General features: G+C 38.9%; 1 protein-coding gene across 5 annotated transcripts in view; it reads left to right on the top strand.

The window, feature by feature from the left end:
• The window catches only part of DGKI (diacylglycerol kinase iota), a 501,434-nt gene that overhangs the window by 184,554 nt on the left and 290,243 nt on the right, over positions 1-26,637 (top strand). For all 5 annotated transcript variants that reach the window (XR_009185891.2, XM_071215292.1, XM_058297427.2 and 2 more), the window contains one exon: positions 11,295-11,390. Coding sequence is in view for 4 of the 5 variants with exons in the window: in XM_071215292.1 (XP_071071393.1) it covers positions 11,295-11,390 (96 nt within the window). In the remaining variant the exon portion in view is untranslated. The remainder of the gene's footprint in view (positions 1-11,294; positions 11,391-26,637) is intronic.

Raw genomic sequence — 26,637 nt, 5'->3', positions numbered from 1 at the left:
TCTATTCAATACCTCTCTCCCCCTTCCCTTAGGGCCCAAAGTGACAGTCAAAATCTTCATTGCTTGAAGGGCCATGTTCAGAGATACTTGCAACAGTATTGAGGGCTAGATATGCTCAATTGCCCTAATGCATCGGGAGCCAGCATTTCTCTCGAGAGACACAGTTCCCTCTATTTGAGAACATCAGTCCCCCCCAGGATGTGGGTATACCTTCACTCTCATTATATGGGTCTCTATCCAATGATATAACCCACTGTGGCAAAATGAGCACTCACACACTCCCTAGGAGCCTGTCCTGTGTCGGATTATTCCCTTTAAGCATCTTAAGCAGGTAACCTTCCTTATTATATTTTTGGAAAAGTTTTCTTAGCATTGTACTCTCAGCCACATACCTGACAATCTCCTATGTTCATATGTTCCCCCACCCTCTCCCCAATTTCTTGGGCAATATTACCCATCCTCCCATCCCTAGCCCCCCTCAAGCTCGCAAAGCCCCACCCAAAGATAACCCTCTTCCCCTATTTTATCCCTTCCTTGTACAAATACTTACCTCCAGCTTATCATAGATTTCACCCATGTAGGTGTCAGCTTACATCCTTCCTCTACCCCCCGCCCCGAATTTCCTTTAAGCCTATCATCCAGTCTCTAGCTCTCTGAGGCAGCTTGGTTTACTTATTTCATATCATTGAGGTCATGTAGTATTTGACCTTCAATGCCTGGGTTGCTTCACTCAACATAAGGTTCTCAAGATTCATCCATGTTATCATGTGTGTTTGTAGTGTATTTGTTCTTAACAGCTGAGTAGTATTCCATTGTATGTATATACCACATTTTATTTATCCATTCACCTGTTGATGGGCATTTGGGTTGATTCCAACTTTTGGCAATAGTGAACAATGCTGCTATGAACATTGGTGTGCATATATTGGTTTGTGTCCTTGTTTTCAGTTCTACTGGGTATATACCCAGCAGTGGAATTGCTGGGTCATATGGCAAATCTATGGCTAGTTTTTTGAGAAACCGCCAAACTGTCCTCCAGAATGGTTGGATTCTTCTGCATTCTCACCAGCAGTGGGTGAGTGTTCCCTTCCTCCACATCCTCTCCAGCACTTGTAGTCTTCTGTTTTTTTCATAGCTGCCAATCTTATGGGAGTAAGATGGTATCTCATTGTAGTTTTGATTTGCATTTCCCTGATAGCTAGAGATTTTGAGCATTTTTTCATGTCCTTTTTAGCCATTTGTATTTCTTCTTTGGAGAAGTGTCTGTTTAAATCTTTTTCCCATTTTTTAAATGGGTTGTCTTTTTATTTTCGAGGTATAGGAGTTCTTTATATATGCACATTATAAGTCTCCTATCAGATATATGGTTACCGAATATTTTCTCCCATTGTGTAGTCTCTCTTTTCACTTTCTTGACAAACTTCTTTGAGGTGCAGAAGGCTTTAGTTTTGAGGAAGTCCCATTTATCTATTGTTTTTTTTGCTGCTCATGCTTTTGATGTGAAGTTCATGAAGCCATTTCCTATGACAAGGTCTTGTATATGCTTCCCTACACTGCTTTCCAAAGTCTTTATGGTTTTGGGTTTTATATTTAGGTCTTTGATCCATCCTGAGTTGATTTTTGTATAAGATGTGAGCTGGTAATCCTCTTTCATTCTTTTACATATGGATATCCAGCTCTCCAGGCATCATTTGTTGAGTAGGCCATTCTCTCCCAGTTGAAAGGATTTGGTGGTTTTATCAAATATTATATGACTATATATATGAGGATCTATATCAGAACTCTCAATTCGGTTCCATTGGTCTGTGTGTCTCTCCTTGTGCCAATACCATGCTGTTTTCACTACAGTAGCTTTGTAGTATGTTTTAAAGTATTCCTCCAATTTCATTTTTCTTTTTCAATATGTCTTTGGCTATTCGGGGCCTCTTTCCTTTCCAAATAAATTTCATAGCTAGTTTTTCTAGTTCATTAAAAGAATGCTGTGTTGATTTTTATTGGGATTGCTTTGAATGTGTAGATCAGTTTTGGTAGGATAGGCATCTTAATAATATTTAGTCTTCCTATCCATGAACAGGGAATATTCTTCCATTTATTTAGGTCTTCTTTGATTTCCTTGAACAGTGTTGTATAGTTCTCTGTGTATAAGTTTTTTACATCTTTAGTTAAATTTATTCCTAGGTATTTATTTTTTTATTTACTATTGTAAATGGTATTTGTTTCTTGATTTCCTCCTGAGCTTGCTCATTATTGCTGTACAGAAATGCTACTGATATTTGCGCATTGATCTTATAACCTGAGACTTTACTAAACTCATTTATGAGTTCTAGAAGCTTTGTTGTAGACCTCTCAGGGTTTTCTATGTATAGGATCAGGTCATCCACAAATAATGAAATTTTGACTTCTTCCTTTCCAATTTGAATGCCTTTTATATCTGGTCTTGCCTCAGTGCTTGAGCAAGTACTTCTAAGACAATGTTAAATAGAAGAGGTGATAGTGGGCATCCTTGTCTTGTTCCTGATCTTTGAGGGAAAGATTTTAGGATTTCACCATTGTAAACAATGTTGGCTGTGGGTTTTTCATATATATTCTTTGTCATGTTGAAAAAATTTCCTTGTATTCCAATTGTTTGCAGTGTTTTTATCAAGAAAGGGTGCTGTATTTTGTCAAATGCCATTTCTGCATCTATAGATACAAATCATGTGATTTTTTTCCTTCAGTCTGTTTATATGGTATATTACATTGATTGATTTTCTTATGTTGAACCATCCTTGCATACCCGGAATGAATCCCACTTGGTCATGGTGTATAATTCGTTTAATGTGTTTCTGAATATGGTTAGCAAGTATTTTGTTGAGGATTTTTGCGTCTAGGTTCATTAAAGAAATTGGTCTGTAATTTTCCTTTCTTGTAGTGTCTTTGTTTGTCTTTGGTACTAGGGTAATGTTGGCATCATAGAATGAATTAGGTATTGTTTTTTCCCTTCGATTTTTTGGAAGATTTTCAGCAAGATTGGCATTAGTTCTTTCTGGAATGTTTTGTAGAATTCAACTACAATTCTACTATGTGAAGCCATCTGGCCTTGGGCTCTTCTTAGTTGGGAGGTTTTTAATGACTGATTCTATCTCTTTACTTGTGATTGGTTTGTTGAGATCATCAGTTTCTCCTTTCATCAATATAGGCTGCTTATGTGTTTCTAGGAATTTGTCCATTTCCTCTGAATTGTCATTTTTGTTGGAATATAGTTTTTCCAAGTATCCTCTTATGACAGTCTTTATTTCTGTGGGGTCAGTGATGATATCTCCTTTCTCATTTCTTATTTTGTGTATTTGCATCTTCTCTTTTTTTTTCTTTGTTAGTCTAGCTAAGGGTTTGTCAATTTTATTGATCTTCTCAAAGAACAAGCTCTTGGTTTTGTTTATCTTTTCAAGTGCTTTCTTAATTTCTATTTCATTTAGTTCTGTTCTTATCTTTGTTATTTCTGTCTTCTTCCTGTGGGTTACTTTTTTGTTTTTTTTTACTAATTCTTCCAAATGTGCAGTTAGTTCTTCAATTTTTCTTCTTTCTTCTTTTTTGATGTATGAATTTATGGCTGTAAATTTTCCTCTCAGTACTGCTTTTGCTGCATTCCATAAGTTTTGGTATGTTGTGTTATCATTTTCATTAGTTTCAAGGTAGTTATTAATTTCTTTTGAAATATTTATGATTGTTTGTTCTTCTTGAAAGAGTATCCCTTTCACTAATATGTAGTATCCATCTTTGTCTCTCACAATCGTTTCATGTTGAAAGTCTATTTTTTCTGATATTAATGTAGCTACTCCTGCCTTTTTTTTTCGTTATTGTTTGCTTGTCAGATTGTTTCCAGCCATTCACTTTCAACCTCCTTGAATCCCTGGGTCTAAGATGTGTTTCTTGTAGACAGCATATAGATGGGTCATATTTCCTTATCCAATCTTCCAGTCTGAATCTTTTGACAGGTGCATTTAATCCATTGACATTCAGTGTTATTACTGTCAAGGAATTATTTATGTTAGCTGTATTTTTTTTGGACTTGTGTTTGTCATATTTTGTTTATTTCCTTCTCTTTTTGCTTTTTTGTTGCTCTTCACTCTCCTCCAACTCTTGTCTCTCCTGTTTTTTTCTTTCTTCCTGCAGAACTCCCTTTAGTATTTCTTGAAGGGCAGGGTTCTTGTTGGCATACTCTTTTAATTTCTGTTTTTCTGTGAATATTTTGAACTCTCCCTCATTTTTGAATGCTAGCTTAGCTGGGTAGAGTATTCTTGGTTGGAAATTTTTTTCTTTTTAGTACCTTGACTATATCATACCACTGCCTTCTTGCCTCCATGGTTTCAGGTGAGAAATCAGCACTTAATCTTATGGAGCCTCCCTTGTATGTGATGGTTCTCTTTGGTCTTGCTGCTTTTAGAATTTTCTCTTTGTCTTGAGCATTGGATAATTTGACAAGTATATGTCTTGGGGTCGGCCTGTTGGGATTTATGGTGTTTGGGGTGCGTTGTGCTTCCTGGATATGTACATCCATCTCTCTCAGTAGATTTGAGAAGTTTTCAGCCATTATTTCCTCTAACACACCTTCTGTTCCCTTTCCCTTCTCTTCTCCTTCTGGGATGCCTATAATACATATGTTTGTGCATTTTTGCATCATTTTTCAGGTCCCTAAGTCCCAGCTGGATTTTTTCTATCTTTTTATCTATCAGTTCTACTATCTGTTTGATTTCAGATGTACTGACTTCCATGTCACTAATTCTCTCCTCTGCCTCTTCTACTCTGCTGCTATTTGCTGAGAGTGTATTTTTTATTTCTTGATCTGTGGTGTTCATCACCTCATATCTGTTATCTTTTTGCATATGTCTGCAATTTCCTCTCCAAGTGTTTTCTTCATATTGTTAATCTCTTCCTTTACTTCACTAAGTTGATCTCTAATGTATCTTTTGAGATCTTTAATTACTTGTCCAATGTTCTCCTCCTCTTCCTGGTTTTTAGTTTGTTCATTGGATTTGGCCATGTTTTCCTGATTATTGGTTTGGTTTGTAGTTTTTTGTTGCTGTCTGGTCATCATTTTATCTTAATAGGTTTAATCAGTTCCTTAGCTTCTTTGTTTAGTCTTGGATATTAATTAGTTGTTGTTTGTGCATAAGTGTTATGTCTTCTCTTTGTTACATTGTTCTTCTTACTCTATTTTCTTGTTGCTGGCTAAGTTCACTTTGAAGGAAAATATTAGGGCCAGGGAAAGCAAAATGAGTAAGAAAAGAAAATGTATAAAGTAGTATTGGTAATAAATGTTAACAGACCAACAATGTGAGATCTAGGAGAATGGATATTAGACTCATGTAAGTTGTGTAGAGTTATAGCAGTAAGTAGAGTACCTATAATGAGACAGTCAACTGAATATGGGGAGGAATATAGTATGAATTAAAAGACCAGTGTTTTCATGAGAGAGGAAAAGAGAAAGGAAAGACAATAATATCAAGAGTGGATAAAAGACAGAAAACAGAACAAAGGTATTAGAAATAAAAAGTCATACAATTTGGGGGCCAAAGAAAGGGAGGTGGAATGTAAGAGAAACAGTATATGGTGCAGGATAGAAAGATGTAGGGGAAAAGGGATAGTGTAGGTGGCCAAAATCAATAAACACAGAAAAGAGGAAATGGAGGATGAGGAAACACAGGAAATGTGAAGCACTCCCTGCAGCACCTATTATATAAAGAAAATAAAATAAAAAAGAAGAAAAAGAAAAGAAAAAAAAAGAGAAGAGAAAGGGGGGGGCAAAGAAAAGGGTGGTAGACATGCAAGAAAAAGAAAAAGAGAAAAAAAAAAAACTAAATAAATGAGGAAGGACCTTGGGAGATGAAATGGGAGGAAAGACCAGGAGACAATGCAATATTAGCAACCAAGACAAAACAAAAAAACAAAAACAAAACAAAACAAGAACCAATATTTCAAGCTAGGAATCCTCTTTGCAGTTAAATAATATACTTAGGGATCTGACCTTCCCCCTTTCTCCCTTCCTCACTTCTCTCTCTTCCAGAGCAGCAGGAAAGCTGCCTGAGAGGTCCATTAGGAGATTCAAATAGGTCCTTGTTGAACCAACTCAACACAGAAGACTATGCCTCTTTATTTCCAGTGTGAGAGTACTTACACCTTACCTGAAACCCCAAATATGCTATTGGAAGCTTGGATAGCACGTCCTACAGACCCTTCCCCTTAGGTGTGCTAGGGAAGGTCTAATGGATTTTTTTTTTTTTAAGATTTATTTATTTATTTCTCTCCCCTCCCCCCCCACCATGGGTGTCTGGTCTCTGTGTCTATTTGCTGCGTCTTCTTTGCCTGCTTCTGTTGCTGTCAGCAGCACGGGAATTTTCTTTTTGCTCCGTCATCTTGTTGTGTCATTTCTCCGTGTGGGCAGCACCATTCTTAGGCAGGCTACATTTTCTTTCGCACTGGGCAGCTCTCCTTACAGGGCGTACTCCTTGCGCGTGGGGCTCCCCTACGTGGGGACACCCCTGCATGGCAGGGCACTCGTTGTGCGCATCAGCACTGCGCATGGGCCAGCTCCACACGGGTCAAGGAGGCCTGGGGTTTGAACCACAGACCTCCCATGTGGTAGGGCCCTAACCACTGGGCCAAGTCCGCCGCCCTAATTGATTTTTTGACTCCACCTTCTCCCAGACCAAGTTTCCTATCTCAGGACGTTTAGGTAAATTGGGCTTTCTCAGCAGATTTGCCTCTCCTTTCTTCCCAGACTCTCCCCAAATCAGCTGGTACACTCCTCCAAGCTCAAGGAGAAAAAAAAAAAACACTGAGGACTAGGGTAATCAAGGACCTCAGACGGATCTCAGGGCATGGTGGATTTGGGAATGGGAAGTCTGCGATATTGCAGACTCAAGGTGTGTGAGTCTCCGGAGCGTGGGCCACCGGGGTTTAGGGGACACAGACCTGGGAACCACGCATCCAGTTAACATGGGGCCTGGGAACACCGCAGCACAACAAAGCCTTCAGGTATCCCTGCAGCTGGGCACCAGCCCTAGGTGGAGGGGTCCTGCCCACAACCTCTGACCTCCGTGCAAGAGACCCAAAATTCTACCTCTTGCAAGAATCTCCTCTGTCACCGTCCCACCAAATCGACATCCAGACACCTCCTGCCCTGCAAACACCCAAAACAGCCTGGTCCCGCAGGACTCCGACCCTACTCAGGTGCTTCTTTGCAGAAGAGATTATGAGGTGCGCTCACTCAGACACCATCTTGCCCCACCTCTCCACCAGTTTTTAATGAATCTGAAATTCAGGAAGGAGGACCAGACTGTATGTATAATTTGAGAGTCAACAGTGAATAGATGAGATTTAAACTGAGTGCAATAACCTAAGGACTGAATATAGATAGAGAAGAGTAAAAGTCTGAATACTGAGCTGTGAAACACTCCAACATTTAGAGTTTAGGAATATAACAAAGATCTGGCAAAGGAGACTGGGAAGGTGTGGTCATTGTTTCTGAAGCCAGGGAAGAAAGTGTCCCCCGTAGGGAGTTATCAGCTATGACTGAAGCTCTTGACTAATGTGAAGATGGAGAATTGACTATTGGACTTAATAATGTGAAACCACTGATGAACTTGGCAAGAAAAGTTACAGTGGACTGGGGAGGAAGAATCCCCGATGGAATTGCATTCAAGAATAATAGAGTGGAAAGGAAGTAGAGGCAGCAGATAAAGAAAACTCTTTGCTCAATTTTTCCAGTAAAGGAAAACAACAGGTTGAAAGGACCTGGAAGGGAATGTGTGACTCAAGAAATCAAACTACTACATAATTTAATTTTTTTCCACCTTTTTTTGTGTGCAGAATTATGTGGTCATAATATTCAGTCAATTTTGGATTTTATTTTTATTCACTTCACTTTGCCTCATATAATTTTTCATAGGGCCTATCTCCATATTTATAAATCCTGATGACTTTGTAATATTCCATTTAGTTTGTAACCATTCATCTCTACCACACATTTATAATGTTTCCAGTTTTTTATTATTAGACTCTAGAAGCAAACTGCTTAATGTATAGAGTTTTTTCTCCCACTGAGGTTATTTCCTTGATCTATTCCTAGAAGTTAGATTACTAGGTAAAGCTTATGAATGTTTTATTTTACTCTGTTGTTTCTTTAAATGCTTGTGACAGTTTGTTTCCTTTTCTTTATTCCTAGGATCTAGCTTATTAGCTTTGAGCCTACTCATTATGTATCTCTGGTTCCATGTCTCTTTCCTTAAAAATCCCTCTGTGCTACTTCATGCCATGTCTCTCTTCCTCTCTTACATTTTTCTTTCTTCCTCACTGGTGATTGTACAAAAGCAAAGAATATTATTAATAGTATGATAGATTTTCAGCCACAGAGGTTCTAAAATCTATTATTTAATAAGCTTGTAGAGGTAGGATAGGGTCTACTGGATTATTGGGTCTCAGATTCTCCTACATTATTAGAGGCAACTAGGAAAGTTAAAAAAATCCTGATGCTTATGTTTCACTTCAGATCAATTAAAGCAGAATCTATGGGGATAATACCCAGGTATTTTTTAACGCTCAACAGATCATTCCAATGTGCAGCTAAATTTGAGAATCTGCATCCTTGGCTAATGGTGGCAGGATACAGCAAGGCTTCCATCTTTTATTTCTCCTCTTCTCTTCAAAAGGTTGGTATCTTCTAAGTCAGACCTCCACTGAAGAGTGAGGTTAGCTAATCCGGACAGTGCTACCATGCCTGAATAGGAGCAAGATTTACCAGCAAGCCACTGAATGCTAGCATCTGGAGCTGCACTGGTATGGAGTGCAACAGGAGACAAACAGCCTCTGACTCAGGATTAAGCCCACTAGCCCAGTGAATTATTGATGTACTTGCAAGTCACTGATTCCCTGGGTCTTGCCTGCTCCTGCCTGCCTTACTTGACCTCTCAGGACTTAATTTCTGGCCTGCTTTGATTGGTATTGTCAGTGATTTTTTACCTTTTCCCCCCTGCAGCATGTTATACTTCTGTTTTTTAAAAGAGTTGGCAGGATTTTTCTGTGGTTAGGTTTCCCTAGTATTTGCCACTGAACTGACTTGCTCAATTTCCACCATTCTGGCAGATTTTCTTCCATGGACTACCACAAAATTCCAGTGACTGGCACCAATGGGGTGGAATAAATGTTTGTTTAGTGAATTAGAGAATAGTAGAAGGAAAAGGAATTTTGTTCAATAAAGGGTTATATATTATATGTTAAAGATGGATATCCATACTAAAAATAGTTACACGTTAAATAAATAAATAGTATATATCCACACATACACATATAATATGTAAAATATTTTAAATTGGAATACTTTAGATTGTGGAGATTGATTTCTTCAAGATGCCTTATACAGTAGTCCCCTTTTAAAATTTTTATTTTAATATTATCATCATCTACCACTATCTGAAAACTTAAAGTCCAAACCTGCAGCTATTCTTCTCTTTCCTCTGTTGCTTTCTCACAAGATCTAATGTAAGGTGAATCCCTTTTCCCATTGACTTGCATGAAAATATTGAACATGACTTTCTGCAGAGAAACTTACCAAAGTGTAGAATAAGTTTTGGTGAAAAGGTAGGCAACCTTTGACATAGGGAGAGGGTCCCCCTCTGTGTTGCTTTCCCTCTAGGAAGGGTTTTGAGGCACTCCGTCAAATGAATGGCACTTCCCTACTTGGGATTCTCCCCCTGCATTGTCCCTCCCTGATACCTCAACACCTACATGCACAGGGAACTTCTCGAGTCCCTTCAGGACTGGTAGTCTTTTGCGGTTCCAAGACTTGGCGTCACCTTTCTTGGCTTACAAAGCACCTCGATCACAAGCCATAGCATGACATATTATTATTCTTGGCTGAAAATTATTTGAGCTGTAGGTCCTGAAAGTAAAATATGTTCTATTTGAATCTGAATAAATATACTTATTTCCAGTGATGGATAGCACTTGCTATTTTTTCTCAGCAAACATCTTTTGGAGTGTATTGTTACTTCTTGGTACTAAGCTTCTGAATCCAAGGGGCTGTCATTTGGAATGGGCTATATTAAAGGTGGCTCCTATATAAGATGGACTTCTAAACTGCTTGGTTATTCTATAAAGGGGAAACAAACGCCGTGGAAAAATAATTACATGTTCGTGTACTTATGAAGAATAAGATAAAAACAAAAATTTTCCTGTAAGACCTAGAGTTCTAGTCTTATTTCTTTACAGTTCACCTAATACAATGCTTTCCCTAAAAGTTCAGAGCCTTTTATAAGCAAAATGAGCAAAACACACACATACACACTCTCTCTCTATATATAGTGTGTTTTGCTCATTTGGATGTATATACATATCCATCATGTTTCTAAGGTAGCATACCTTAAGAAGTAATGTACAATACTATTCATCCTACTCTTCAAAATACAGTGTTAACCCCCAATGAAACATTTCACATTTCTGGACAATAGGATTATTGCTCAGCATATCTTATGTCATAACAGCTCTGTTTGCTATCAGAAGTGTGTGAATATTTTTAGAAGCAGTAAATTTATTCATTTTGAACATTTTAGACTTAATTGAGGGAAGGCCCTACTGAATTAGTAAAATGTTTGAACTAATAGAAATATATTACTTTTTTAAAGATTTATTTATTATTTATTTCTTCAATACAATGTCTATTTTTTTTTAAAGATTTATTTTTTATTACTCTCCCCTTCCCCCCCATTGTCTGCTTTCTGTGTCCATTTGCTGTGTGTTCTGACTGCTTCTAATCAGCGGCACCGAGAATCTGTGTCTCTTTTTTTGTTGTGTCACCTTGCTGCGTCAGCTCTCCGTGTATGCAGCACCATTCTTGGGCAGCCTGCACTTTTTTTGCACTGGGCGGCTGTCCTTACAGGGTGCATTCCTTGTGCATGGGGCTTTCCTAAGTGGGGGACACCCCTGTATGGCAGGGCACTCCTTGCACACATCAGCACTGCGCATGGGCCAGCTCCACACGGGTCAAGGAGGCCCAGGGTTTGAATCATGGATCTCCCATGTGGTAGGCAGATACTCTATTCATTGGGCCAAGTCTGCTTCCCACAATGTCTATTTGAATTATAGCTTAAAGTTTTTCCAAACACCATTTTCCATCTCTAGAATTTGATAAGACCAACTTTAGCAGTATTTTCAGTGGTAAAATGATGTGTTTAAACTTCTTGGGTTCATTTCTAAAGTTGAACTCTTTCCCCCTTTACCTCTGAAAAGAAAACTGAATAAGGTGGGTCTTTTCCTTCCAGGAGAATGCTGTGAATGGAGAACACCTCTGGCTGGAGACCAACGTCTCAGGAGACCTGTGCTACCTGGGAGAGGAGAACTGCCAAGTCCGATTTGCAGTGAGTGTGTCCCTCAGACCTTTGGGCTCTGTTTTTTCTAGGGGAAAGACTTTCAAGTCTGCAGGCAGAGGGGCCATCTTGCCTGAATCTCCAGGAAAAGGTTAAAAAGAGCATGTCCCTTTGAGGTGAAGTTTTCCAGGTTTTCATGGAGAGTTTATCTATTTAATATTGTTTTCAGGGTGTCAGTGATTTTAGGGTTTGATTGTGCAGGGAAAACCTTGGTATACTGTGTTTTTCATTATAAAACCCAGGGAAGGTTTTTGTTTATGTACTGGAGGGTGGGCAAAGGGAAAGTGGGCCTGAGGGAGTAGCTGTGGCGGTGATTGCAAGGAGGGATGTCTGAGAGTGGAGGAGGGCCTTGGAGGGAGGGCGTTACTGGTGGATGAAATGGGAGAGGTGGGTGTTGGTGCTAGGTGTATTCTAGTAAACAATCAGAATGTGTTTTGGAGGATAAAATTCTAGAGCCTATAAAAACAATAAGCTGCCAGGTAAATAGGAAAGTTCTTTGCTTTGTAAACTTTGATTGTGTCCCAATTTAGAAAAACCTGCTTAAATGTTCTCATTCTCTTTTTGTTCTGTGAAAAGAGTCAACGCAGTAAACTGTGGAGGAGCTTTCTCAACACTAAACTTTCAGTGTTGAGAAAGTGAACTTAAAAAGTTGTGTGTAGTTTAAAATTATTGATCCTAGAAGAGAGTAGTGGAAAACTTGAAAAAGAGAAAAGATGTAGTCCTTCTTATTTGGGGAAATGGGCACCATAATTTACATACTATGTGTTTTTCTTTTTCCTGTGCTTATTTATTATGTGAAAGAAAGAGGGGAAATGTAGAGCCTTGAAATCACAAGTGAACATGTTTCTGTTAGTAGTTAATAAGGAAAAAAGTTGAGTTTTCTCCAGAACTTAGAGAAGGTAGCCCTCAAGAACTTTTTACCAGGCTGCCTGAAATCTCAAAGCCCTGAATCCAAGACCTTGTACATTTCCTTAAACTGTTTTGACTAAGTTTACAGATATTTTTGGAAAACTTCTGTGAAACTTGAGGAAACTAGGTTGTGCTTGAGCAAAATTGAGAATAGTTAAACATCAGTAAAAGGCCTAGCCAAAGCTGCTCTGAATTTGAAGTCAGGAAACCTGAATTTGAATCTCAATGTCACTGTTAACTGTCTGACATTGGTAAAAGAATGCATGACCTTTGGGCTTTGTCTACCTTCTAGTAAAATAAAAGAGTAAGATTACATTATTTTTAGTTTCACTTCCAACTCAGCTCTGCACCTCACTGTTTGCATTTTTAAAAATTTTGTTGTTGATTCAATTGACTTAAATATCAGGATTTGATTTTCTGCATATGTATATTAATTAAAGTAAAATTGCACTGAATTTGATTAAATTAACCAAATCTTTGAGAAGCTCTGCTGTTTGGACTAAAATGCTAAAAAGAGTGAATTAACATGAACATTTTAGTTAATTGCACAGACACTGGTCTTGGGATATCAAATAATATAAAATGGAAAAAAATGAAAGCCAACCTTACTTACACATGTATTTTTTACTTCTGTACTCTTTCTCCTGATACTGCTACCAGTTAATGGACTGTGATTTGTTATGGGTGTCTGCTGTCCTTGAAATAACTCTCTCTGATCCTTCCCTGGTACTCTTTTTGGAACAACCACATATTACCTCCCTTGGCAAACATATAAACAGATACATGTATCCTCTTTAAACTTTGATTCAGTAAATAGCTCTCTTTTCTACTATCTGATTATTACTTGATCACTATTACCTAGGCCAGGAAAAATAACAAAGAGAATAAAGGAAATGATAGGTAGAATTAAGGAGAGAACAAAGTTGTAAAAATTTCTACTGTCTTTCTGAACCGTCCACATAATTTCATCCCAGGAGCGTGGCCCTATTAACTTATTTTACAAAGTGTCTGGAAGATGAAGAATTCTCATCCGAAAACTGTTGATTAAAGGAAGGAATAAATCAGTGAAAAAGCTGACAACTTAATTGTCTTTCTTCATTCTAAGCTCTGTAAGGCTCAGTTTCTTTATCTGTAAAGTAAAGGAAATGTTTTGAGTATTAGATGAGATAATGCATTGAAAAAGTTTTCATGGCACAGTGACTGGCATAATGAATTTAAAAAAACAAAAACAAAAACAAAAAACAGAAAAGATAGGAGCTGACAATGGCCAGTATATATATGTGAAATTATATACAGAGGCATACAGATTTAAACAACTATGAGTAGTCAACACCATGTGCCTATTAAATGAGCAAAGATTTACAGAATGATAATACTGAGGCTTATTTAGGACAGAATGAATACTCTCATACTCAATTGTCAGGAGTATAAATTTATATACTCCAAAAAATTAACAATGTTGGGAAACGGACTTGGCCCAGTGGTTAGGGCGTCCGTCTACCACATGGGAGGTCCGCGGTTCAAACCCCGGGCCTCCTTGACCCGTGTGGAGCTGGCCCACGAGCAGTGCTGATGCGAGCAAGGAGTGCCGTGCCAAGCAGGGGTGTCCCCACATAGGGGAGCCCCACGCGCAAGGAGTGCGCCGCATAAGGAAAACCGCCCAGCAGGAAGGAAAGTGCAGCCTGCTCAGGAATGGCGCCGCACACGTGGAGAGCTGCCACAACAAGATGACGCAACACAGATTCCCGTGCTGCTGACAACAACAGAAGTGGACAAAGAAAAACACGCAGCAAATGGACACAGAGAACAGACAATGGGGGGGGAGGAGGGGAGAGAAATAAATAAAATAAATAAATCTTAAAAAAAAATTAGCATTGTGTAGCAAAACCACTAAAACCTTTTCTTTTTCTCTGTTTCCTTTGGGTTGCACACTTGGGAAGGAATACTATCAAGCATGAGAGGACCCACAGAAAAGAATTCAGTTTGGTTCAGGGTATTGAACCTTGTTAGGAAGGAATAGTTAACCTGGTTACAAAAGAGAATTAAAGAGGGAAAGGAAAGAGACCTGTTGCCTTCCTATATTTAAAGAGCTATCATGAAGACAAGTGACTTGATCTCTGTTATTCAGAAAGGTAGAACTGAATTATAGATTTAGAATCCAGATTCTAATAGTGAATTCAAACTGTGGTAAACATAAAAATCACATGGGAAACCAGTTAACAATGCAGATTAGTTTCCCTCTTTGCCACAAATGCTGATTCAGTATGTATGGAATCTGACTCAGGAATCTTTAACCAACATCTCAAATAATTCCGGTACATATGGTCAAGAAAACTAACTTTGAGAATACCGTAGTATAAGAAAGAATTTTAACAGCCAGAGCTATCCAGCTAGGGAACAGGGTGCCTGGAGAGATGGGCACAATACATACATTTATGAATAAGTTGCACAGCCATCTTTCAAGGAAGTGGTAGAGGGGAGATGCACACCTACATTGGGTAAGACGTTAGGCAGGAAAACCTCTAAGAGAGCTTCCAACTTAGAGTTGTAGTTTTCTTCAAATTGAGCAACAGTGCTAGAGGAAAAAGAATGGATAAATTGAGGATGTATTATGTTCTTAATTCTTTTAATTAACCACCTTTGAAGAAAGTCAACCTGTTGGGACCTGTTGGGTATTACCTGCAGGTTTCTAAACCAGTGCAGGTAGAACACTTGGGAAAGGAGTGAAACTATCACCAGAAACCTGCCTTTCACTCCTTACCTTGCTTTAGCAAAGCTAATGTCACAAGTACAAGTTAAGAGAATGGAGAAATATGAGTGTGGGTTGAAGTAGACAGAGGCGGTTTCATGGGGATGGTTTTGAGAGATTTACATAAGTGGAGTTGGGGAAGGCAAATGTTTCAGGCAGTAAGAGGAACATGAGCAAACTCAGGCAGAAACAAGCTTTGTATAAGGGAGGAGGCAATTGTTGAGACAAGCATAAACACACCAAAGGGCATATGTTAGGTAAGAATGGAAATTAGGATAGGTGGGATTTTTGGAACTGAAAATTGAAGTGCATGTTATAAATGCCTGTGTGCTTATGAGGGATGACCATATAATATATTGTCTAAATCAAGATTATTTGGAAGGTAAAATTGGCTGTCATTAACTGTGAGCTTTATCAGTAGGGGTAAACCATGACTGCATCAGGGAAACTGGTGTAGGCAAAGTCTACTTAAAACTCTGTCCTAAAGTCCACAACCTCCTAAAATTAACAACCTCCATATATATTGACATTTGGAGGCCAATATTGGATGACTTTGAAAGCAAGCAAGGCAGCACGATAACCAAACACCAGGAGTGTTGGGGAAGAGTTTGCTCCAAAGCCTGGGGGCTAAAACCACCGACCTTTAAAATCCTTCTTGCTTCTATGTCTCTCTGGTGGTAGCACCTAATACTGTAGATGCCTGTGAGTAGATATTTAATGGGGCTAAAGTTGTTTCCAAATCAGTGATAGTTCCCAGGTTAGTGACTATTTATTTTTCTGGTCTAGAGTGGAAAAAGGGACTGCAGGAGTAAAGAAATTGGAGCAGAAGAATCCCTGCTTCCCAACCTAATTAGAGGAAGAAACTGAAATAAAATTCCAACTAGGACCACCCTTGTTTGGTGATATTTATTTTGATGTACCTTTCTTCATTCATTTATTCTGTATTTATGGGCTAAGTGTATGGAACAAGGAAACTTCAGGCAGTTTTGAAAATGACAACCACATATATAAGATAACCTTATACCTCAGTGGGTATACACTCATAGAAACCATTCTCATGCTTTGTTGACAAAGTTTACCAAGATGTTCATCCAAATATTTATACCCAAAGAAATTATACTTCCAACTATATTCCATAGAGTACCCTGTTTTTACATTTAAAAGAAACTTGCCTATATTGCTATGTAGATGTACAACCCAAGTCACATCTGCTAAGATATATAGACTCAGATAGGAAATATGGGGAAGTAGGAAGGGAGTGGATTTTTTGTCAGACTACCTGGTTTTGAATGACCTGATGCTCTATTTACTTATTGATTTAACTTTAGACATAGTGTTTCACCTCTTTCTGTTTCTGTTTCCTAACTTAAAGTGTTGTTGTTAACATCAACCACTTCCTTCGGTGATTCTTATTTCTGGATGAGCATTATAGTCACTTACATAGCTTCATTCTTTAATTTTATTTTTTAGTGTAGTTGGTTCCCAACCTGGATCTATAAAATCAGACATATTGCTGGGTGGGACAAGGCATAAATATATTGAACAAAACTCTACAGATGGTTCCATGTGCAGTCAGGGTTGAAGATGTACTTCAAAAAGTGGGTGTCAGGACCAAATGAGGGGGCCTGGTCCCTGCACCTGGCATATAGTCACCAATCTGTAATGTGACTTGCCTAGCCATCTTCCTCTCTCCACTATTACATGGGCTCACAGATGCACACACAACTGTCCATTTAAAATGGTCTTGAATATTTAGGTTGAGAGGTACATGGCTTGCTGGATAAGTACACAGACAGGCAGGTAGGTGTCAGAAGCTGAGAATTGCAGGAAAGAGAGTAGGTAGATGGTTAGGTGAGTGAGAGAGCGTAGGTTGTATAAGAGAAAAAAAGGATCTGTCAGACTTCAAAATGCTATTACCAGATATAGTCTCTCTATTTTTAAATGTGCTTATGTACCATCACCTTCTTTTTGTGGATAGGCTAATGGGTTCTGTTTGGCGTTTGTTATTGTTTTGTTCATGTCTTTTGCTTTAATCTTTTCATTGTGGGTAAGATTTTGCAAAAATGGCTAACCCACCTGAATCATCTGACCTTAATTCTGGGCTACTTTTCAATATTGCTTGCAGTCATTAGTTCATTCATTTGACAAATACAGTTTTATTGAATAAATGAATGAATTGCTTTAGGGAGACCATATGATGTGGGGGTAGGGGTGGGGATAAGGAGCAAAGAGTCACACAGATCTGAAGACAAAGAGATGTCCATCAAGTCCTTGCTTTGCCCTGCTTCTGTGAATTTCTGATTCCTCAGGTACCTATCTATCCCTCAGAATTGGTAGAAGGATTAAATAAGTTAACAAATGTTAATACCCTCTCTCTTTCCTGTCCTTGAAATTTTTCTATGTAATAAAGTTTAATGAGCTATTTAATAATTTGGTCTGACTTGTGTTTTCACAAGACCTTATATTTGGGATTATTCTGTCTAACCCCAATGCTAAGACTTTGACCTAATCGTATAGCTGCTGTGTGTAACATCTGTATTCACACTAGGTTATGGGTGGGACCAAATGAGTGGGACAAATGGGAATACTCCATATGGGAAACATCTCACAGGCCGTGTCTTCCTGTTCCTGGATCTGAAGACTCTCTGTTGTCTGGTGTGGGTATCACAACATCTGCTCTCAAGGATGCTGCTGCCCATGTCCTTGAAAGAAACTTGTAGGGAGAGTGTGAGGGCAGCAGTCCTCTGTCCTATTTGAAGGAAACTCCCAGCTTTCTGTAGTTTCCAAAAAAAAAAAAAATGATTCTGATTCTGGTTATACATGATTTCATCTGTCCAAGGATCCACGCATCAGACAGTGACATGTGGAAATACTGGTTTGTTGGACCTGTGGGTTGTGGGCGACAAGATGAGAAAATCAATTCCCAGTGTGTGTTGCTGGGGCCTTTCTGCCTGTCTGTGTATTCAGGTCTGGCTGGGGCATACCAAGGAGCACCAACGTCACACTCAAGCCTCAGAATACACCCAGACCCACCTGCATGTTGTTCCTGTTCTGTCAGCCTCAAATGCCAGTTGTTCAGTGTGGCAGATTGATGATCCACACCTCCAGATGGCAGTTTGGCTGAGCTGGGTATGGGCTGTCAGGGGGAGCCATTTGTGTGGCAGTAAAGCCCAGGAGGCAGAGCCAGCTTTCTCAGTTGTTTGGCTGCCAGCCCAAAGATCCCTTCTCCAGGGAGCTGCCAAGGCCTCTCTCTGCCAGAGGCCTCTCCCACCATTAGGATATTGAGGATCTAATAATCAAGATGACTCAGGGAAATCATAGGCATCAACAAAAAATAGCTTAAAAAAGCAGTTTGCACAGAAAGACTCTGCCACTGACTTCCTAGGCTATAAGGACATGAGTGGAGGAAGGAAGTGGGGTGAAAGTGTTGTATCTGGCCAGATGGTTGACGCATTTGATGAGGTTATCCATGTGCACACTTCGAAGTGTGTCTGGTCACATGGCAGGCTCTGAGTAGAAAGTAGCCATTATTATTATTGACTATGATTATTGTTGCTATTATTATATATATTTATATATTATTTGGTACAGATTGTTGTCCATATATTTGAGGAGAGTATAATACTGGTCCTGACCACATCATATAACAGAGATCATGATAGGATATGGAACCCAGGGATCTTTAGGATTTTGCCACTTCTAGGTGACCCCTAGGACCATTATCTATTTGCACAGTCCAATCGATAAGAAAGTGTTCTAGAGAACACTACCATCGTATGAAAACAATATTGGATATTATGCACTGAAGGGGCTTGTGATCAAATAAGTTTTGAAAACATTGAATGCCTTTAAAATGCAAATATGCATTATGAAACTCTGAGGACAGTTTAAGGTATACAGGATTTCCTATTTTTTTCTGAGGAGGGGAAATTGTGCAACCCATTATTTTTCCCACGGAATTCTTGCTGACATCTTGTGGGATCTCAGTATTTCACAGAAAATGATTTGAGAAATTGTCACACAATGCTTTGAAAATTTCTCTTAGTTTTTCCTGATCAATAACAGCAGCCTTTCGGCTGGCAATAGGAAGTGGCTTTACGTTTACTTAGAGGTGAAGACCGAAGGTTCAGAAAGTCTTATCACCACCCAGAGGCTAATGACTCTTCTGTATCTTAATCTAGTTCCATTGCCTTTATACTAAACTTTCATTATGTCAAATGTGTGTGTCTGTGTGTACATGTGTCTTATTTTATCCTTAGAGTTTGAGCTTCTAAGAATAATTGTCATCTCTTCTGCAATAACAATTTTTAGATGGAGGCTGCATTTGTGTGTTTTGTATGTGGGTGTGTGTTTGCATGAAACAGTTCTTTTGCTATTTAATATTGGTATAAACCTATTAATAATAAAAATAATTTGCATTTGATTTACCATGTAGGTTTCCAGATTACCAAAGCAATGTCTGGGTTTATAGAAATGTTTTTCCTTTTTCCAGTATTCCCCAGTGCTAGGGACCTGGAACAGTATATTTTACCCAGCATTCCTATTGCTCACAGGAACCCAAGCTGAGGCATTATTTGCATTAGTATTAGTTACTTCAGATTTCTAATCCCAAAAGTTAACATTGTCTCTGTTTCTTTGGAGCTTTTAGTTGTTCCTTACTTCCTCATAGCCCAGACAAAGATTCTGGAAGGTGATGACTTAGAAGCTTTGAGGTTTTCCTTTTGAGGAGATTCTGGGTAATGATGTGGCATAAGGGCTTTGGAGTCAAATAATCTGGGTTTGAACCTAGAGATCCGAGATTTTCCAGTTATGTGGCATAAGTCATTAAACCTCTGTAAGCCTCAGTTTCACATTTGTAAAATGTGGATAATACCTGCTTCTTACGGTGGTTGCAAAAATTGACACAATGCATATAAAGCTGTTAGCAGTATGGCAAATAACGAGTGCTCAATAAACATTAGCCACAATAATCCTTCCTTCCTGAATGAAAGTAGTTCCAATGGATTGTCAGAAATTGAGCATAAAAAGGCAACCCAAGTATTAGTTATGGAAAGCCTCATAATTGCCTGCAATCTCTCACTGAAAAATTGAGAGAACTGAGCTCGTGAGGTGAAACAACTGGACCAACTGACAGTCAGGCTGTCCCCTGACTCTATTCCTTTCCCACTCTTTCCACCTTTACTGGCACGTATCACTTTCTATTGTCATTTAAGAAATAGTCAATCACTCTTTTTAGTCTGTGACCACCACTAGAATATAAGTTCCACCTAGCTAAGGGTCTTTGCCTATCCTTTATACTCCGGTATGCCAGCACCAGGCAGAACCTGCCCTGAGTAGGCACTGCTCACATCTATTGGGTGAATAAGTTTTTTCAATGATGTGACTGTTAAACAACAGAGACAGACAGACAGACATTTACACACAGACACCTGTCACAAGATCAACTCTGCCACTTAAAGATCATTATACTTGTAATCCAGGACATTTGAATTCCTACTCTGTTTCTCTGTTTTTGTTTTTTTTTTCCCCAAGGCTCTTCAGAGGGAGATTCAACACATTACTAGCAGACAATTTTGGGGATTTAAACCCTGTTTTGTCTGTGTCATGCTAACTACAGCCCATTTTACCCCATTCTCCTGGAAGACAGAGAACTGTTGTTTACCATTCTTGGCACAGATTCCTATGATATGTTCATAATTAGTCCATCTTAACAGGACTCTAATGAGAATAAACCATTTAAAGCAATTGTGTCAAATATCATATTTCTTATCTATATTAGTCTTATTTCCCTAATCCATCATAACTGTATTAGTCAGACAAAGGGGTGCTGATGCAAAATTGGTTGGTTTTTATAAAGGGTATTTATCTGGGGTAGGAGCTTACAGATACCAGGCCATAAGTGTAAGTTACTTCCCTCACCAAAGTCTATTTTCATATGTTGGAGCAAGATGGCTGCCGACATCTGCAAGGGTTCAGGCTTCCTGGGTTCCTCTCTTCCTGGGGCTTGCTTCTGTTTCCTCTGTGAGTTTACTTCCTGGGGCTCCAGTTTAAGGCTTCAGCATCAAACTCCAACATCAAAACTCCAACATTAAGAATACTTAATTCTATTCTTTGCCATGCCTTTTATCTATGAGTCCCCACCCACCAAAGGGTGGAGACTCAATGCCCTACTGGTACAAGAGGTTTATATAATTATTTAATCAAGTAAACCTATGAATCCAATATAATCTAATATGCCCAGAGGAAAAGATCAGTTTACAAACAGAATCCAATATTTCTTTTTGGAACTCATCAATAATATCCAACTGCTACAATGACCAAAGAAAATAAGAGGGAGACAGGGAATTGTAATAGAAAGAGATGGGCTTAAAGTGAACAACACCTAGGTTCCACTCCTAGCTCATCTATCTTGGACAAGTTGTCTGATTTTGCAGTATCAGTTCCCATAGCTGTAAAGCAGGTAGATGACATCTTCTTGGCTACATGCATGACTACAGTGAGCAGTGCATATAGTGTATATAATGTATATATCATACTGCTGGACTCCTGATATGCACTCTGTCTGTGGGAATGATGCCTCGTTAAAAGATGATATGAGAGGTAGTATGTGAGTGCAAACAACGACTGAAACATTTGTGCCTCCTGGGCTAGCCTGGAATGTGGGAAATGGAAATGAAAGGATAGTTAGTTTACCACAGCTTCATATGGCTTAAGTAGATATAAATGTTCCATATGCAATGAAACGTTTCTAAATTATTGTTGAGAATAGTAAGCTATGAACTAAAAATGTCAATGACATCAACTTCCACCAAGTCCATGATAGTGAGAGCATGTGAGGTTGTTTGATGGAAGTAGGAGTGCGTATATGATGCCATCACACCAACAAAGATGAAGAGCAGACTTCAGTGTTTTCTAGTTTAGTTAGCCTCAAATTTCTGCTATGCCCTTGATATACTACCTCAAAATTAGAAACAGGTATTGATACAGCACTAAAGTACCATTTCCTGTTAACTTCTTTTTATTATGACTTTTGTAGTATGGTGTTTCCTCGACTGCTGATCACTCCAGCCCATCCTAACTCATATCGACCAGCATGTTATGTGTGCAAATATGTGTGTCTGTGTGTAGAGGTTCTAATTGTGTGGATTTCTATTTATTAGTCTCTATGTATTTGTAACCATGTTTGTTTACATTTCTGCATAGATATTAACACTTCACTTAACCTGTTCTAAGATGCATGGCAAAATGGATCTGCTGGTATAGATTAAAACTTTGAAGAGAGTGTAACAATCTAAGAGGGAGCAGCCAGTCACAGAAGCAGTTGGAAAACTCAAACAGGAAAGTTGTACATGACACAAATTAAAGGATTGGGTTTATTGACTGGCTATGGTTGTGTAAGTTAGGACCTGCTGGCCCCAAAGCTGAGAAAGATAGAAACAAAAAAGAAAAAAAAAAAAAAGAGAAAAACAGGCAGACTTGAAAACAGAAATAGGAGATGAGCAATAAGGTACTGGGATAGTAATATAGTAGAAAATAGAATTATGGGTTTTTCAAGATTTCTTTGAGTTCATTAGGCTAAAACTCCTTTCTATGCATCATGACCATTAAGGAGGAGTCAGAAGAAGCCATCTAGCACCATTCTAGGAAGGGGCATGCCAAGCACTATATAGCTCAGCTGTCTCTCAGAGCATCCGGACATTAACATTCATTAAACTTGTTGCCAATCCAAACAAATTGATCAGACCATTCATCATACTTTTTATAATAACAGCTACACACACACGTAACATCTCAATAACTATGCCTGCATTTTAGAGAGATTTTCAAAAAATGGTAGTGGCATGCAGTAGGTACCCAAATTGGGGTCCAAGATGTAGACTTCTCATTACATGGGAACGTTTTGTCCAGGTCCACAAGAGAAGTCTCGCACCTATCATTTCCTTCTCATTAAAGTCAAACAAACAAGCAGAACAAAACATGTCACTTTTGAACCACTCTTAAAGAGAGGGATTTGGTACAAATTTTAATACAGAAGTAAACTATTGAGATACAGACATGTACCTTCCCCCCCCCCCCCCAAAAACAAACAAACAACAAATTCTTACTGTTCTCATCAGAGCTTTTTGCAATCCTAATCTAATAATGCTCAAAGCATGATGGGGTTATCATTCTTTATAGCTAGTCATAAACTTCAGTTTTGAATGAATACTATTCCTAGCAGGTTGATTCTTACTTGATAATTTTAAAGGCATTTCAAGTTTATTTGTTTCTCAGGTGAGCCCTCATTGGCATGTAATTCACATACAAGCATGTGTCTTTGTAGTTCTCATATTCAGCTCATAAAGTCCTTCCCCTTCTTTTGGCTTCCTGTTCTTTCTCTTCAAATGAAAAATATAATATACACTCACAATTCGAGAAATAGAAAAGTTTGTAATCATGTCTTAACAATGAAGAGAAAGCATTTTTTTTCCTCCTTTCTCCTCTATTTTCTCTAGGGAAGCTGTGGAGCAGACCCTTACTGAGAATTAGCTCAGGTAGGGTCCTGCTTACCCTCTAGATTTACATACCATCTGAGGTTACTCAGCAGAGGGTTTCTCTAGAAACAAACAGTTCATATGTACATTGCTTCAGATAATGTGTTCCTTAGAACAGACCAAAATCCAATGTTTGGAGAGCATATTAAAAGAATTTTATTGCAGTACTTTAGAGACAATCCAAAGGGTTCGAGATTGGCGTATGTGCAATCAGTTGGGTATACACAAGCAACAGAGGCAACCAAGGGGTAAGATTGAAGCCATCCTTCACTATCAGTTATTCTACTCTGACATGAGGCCAACGTATGAGAAATTTGTGTTAACTTTGGTGGAAACCTATATGTCACTGGAAAAGAGGGGTCTACTCTCCTAGTTAATCACTCTTGAACATCTTTACTTTTCTATTATGTTCTTGTCACTCCAGTTTAGGCCCTAAGCACATAATTTGTGAATTTTCACTATGGTCTCATTACTTATTTTCTTTTACAAAAAAAGCCAATGTCTTAGCAAGACCCCATGTGATCTGGCCTGCTGCCACTTGTCTGACCTCCTTTCCACCTCGTTCGCCCCATCCTAGCAGCACTGTCCCTCATGCCCTTCTGCAAACACTCCAGATCAGTCCCTGTCTCTGGGTTTTGTACTTGCTGTCTCTGCTTAGAATGCTTTCTTCCAGACATCTATTTCACTTGCTTGGGGTATTCCTCACAATTTACCTTCTCTGCTCACCTACACTCAACCTTTCCTCCCTTTCTATCCCCCTTTTTCTCTTTAATTTTCTTCCTAGTGCTCATTTCTATCAACTTATTTTATACTTTAATTATCTTGTTTATTGTTTGTCTTCCCCAGCAGAATGTAAGCTCTACTAGAGCAAGATTTTTTTTCATGTTTTCTTCATTGCCATATCCCCAGGGCCTAGAACAGTGCCTGGCACCTAGAAAAGGCTCAATATGTATTGGTTGACTCAATAAGTTATTCATCTCACTTCCCCTTATCTTCTTTCCTCTGCTTTCAGTTAGTGCTGCATATTGCCCAGGATTAAATATTTCTTGACCACATTAGTCAAAAAAACTTTGTTGGTGTCCCATTGCCTAATAAGATAATGCTTGTATTTCTCAGCCTACATTTAAGACCTTTTACAACCTTATCCCAGTACACCTTTCCAGCCTAATTTGCATAACCCATCCAGGGACTTCTGTTTTTTCAAGGCTAGCCTATTTGCTGCCCTGATTGTTTTTTTTTTTTTTTTCACCACAACTTCTACTCAAGTCAATATTTCAAGGTTTAATAAGCCTCCTGATACAGGTGACATCACTAGGAGCAATGGTAACTCAGACTTCCTGCTCTTAATTCTACCCATTTAGAGAAGACCTCTTTCTGACCTTCTGCAAAATAGTGTTCTGGTCATGTATTCTTGGAAATCCCCAGAGGACATCTTGTTTGTGTTCACAAAAACCGTTTTTCAGCGACAATCACCATGAAGCCTCTAGCCTAAATTCTCTCTTGTTTCTTGAGATCTTCTATGTATAAACCTGCTTCAGGAAGCCTTAATACAACTTCTTTTGGAATTGCCAATTATAAGACTGCCAGTTTCTGAGTAGGGGTCCTGATGCCTAATATTTCCAAAGACTCCAGTTCTCCAGGTGTGAGACCAGGGCTGGGTTTAGGGCTTAAGAAGGGAGAATGCCCTATTCTGCAAAGCTCTTTCTCCTTTCTGTCTTCCATTTCTCCCTTTCCTTCAAACTAGTTATTGAGCACCATTTTGTGTCAGGCAGTGTTCTTGGTGTTCAGAGTATAGCAGTAAGTAAACACAGAGAAATCTCTGTTCTCTTGTAACCCCATATTTTTTTTTAAACCCTGGGGACCCCTTGGTAGAATTTTGTGCTCTTGCCATTTCTCTTGTAGCCTTTCATGAAACAGCTCCTCTGGCTCCCTAACACAGTGAGTATACCCACTCCTCGAGTTTCAGACACCTTACTTCAACTGACCCCTCACCCCAGGAGCAGATGTTCATACCTACACACTTATCCACCAAACCTTCTGCCCCAAAACTCAAGCAATTGACATCTGCAAGTTCAGTAATTCTGTACTCCCTCAGACACACCAAGGCAGGTCTCGGTAGTGTTTGTCAGTTCCTACTATATAATGAGATTTTGGATCTTCTCCTTGCTGGAATGTTCCCTATTTTTCAAATATATACATATTTTAAGGCCCAGTTCAAGAATTTGCTTTCTCTTTGAAGTCCTGTTTACTCACTCAGCCTCAGAGATTTTATCCTCTTCTAAATTATAGTTTTTTTATGTCTGAACTCTATTTAGCATTTAAGTGTCTGTGGCCCTGTCCTGCTAATACCATTTCTTTCAGGTCCATCTTGTTTCCTCAAGTGGATTGCAAGTTTCATCCAGGAGGGACTGTAGTTTTTTCTTCTTTACATCCTGGACAGTACTTGTCATTGCTTTAGACTAAAATTATTTGTTGCCTATATTTCCATAAATATGTTTTGGAGAAAAACAATGATTTTGTTTCAGCTTCATGAAAAATTCGCTTACATAGGACACCTCAGATTGTCATGATTTCAGATAACTGACATACAGAGATTTAGATGTGTTGGTATATATTTGAGCATTACTTGGCTATTGTTTGCACCTTTTTGCATGAATCCCGCACCCAACCTCCAGTTGTGCTCCTTTTTCTTTCAGATATTCTGAGCTATCTCTGGCATTGTTAAGTATCTAGTGTGTGCATGGTGAGGGACTATCTTGGAGAGATTCAGCCCTCGTTGGGCCCTTGTATATCTAAAAGACACATTGCATGAACACGTGAGGTCTTGACAAATGAATGCTCATTGTATATCATAGGCCAGTGGCACTCAGGCTGAAGACAATGAAGAGGGCTCCTTGTGTGGACCCTGCCAGGTGAGCTCTGAGATTACCCCCAGCTGCAAACTCCTCCTGACATGGGGGCATGTTTGATCTTTGGTCCAATGAAATCCTATTGTCACAGATCTACTTAATAATATACTGAGGAAATATAATAAAGGCGTATTGCA

The sequence above is a fragment of the Dasypus novemcinctus genome, chromosome 5 (genome assembly GCF_030445035.2).
Source record: "Dasypus novemcinctus isolate mDasNov1 chromosome 5, mDasNov1.1.hap2, whole genome shotgun sequence".
Lineage (NCBI taxonomy): Eukaryota > Metazoa > Chordata > Mammalia > Cingulata > Dasypodidae > Dasypus > Dasypus novemcinctus.
Note: the sequence above shows the minus strand (reverse complement) of the source record. Positions and strands in the feature narration are given on the sequence as shown.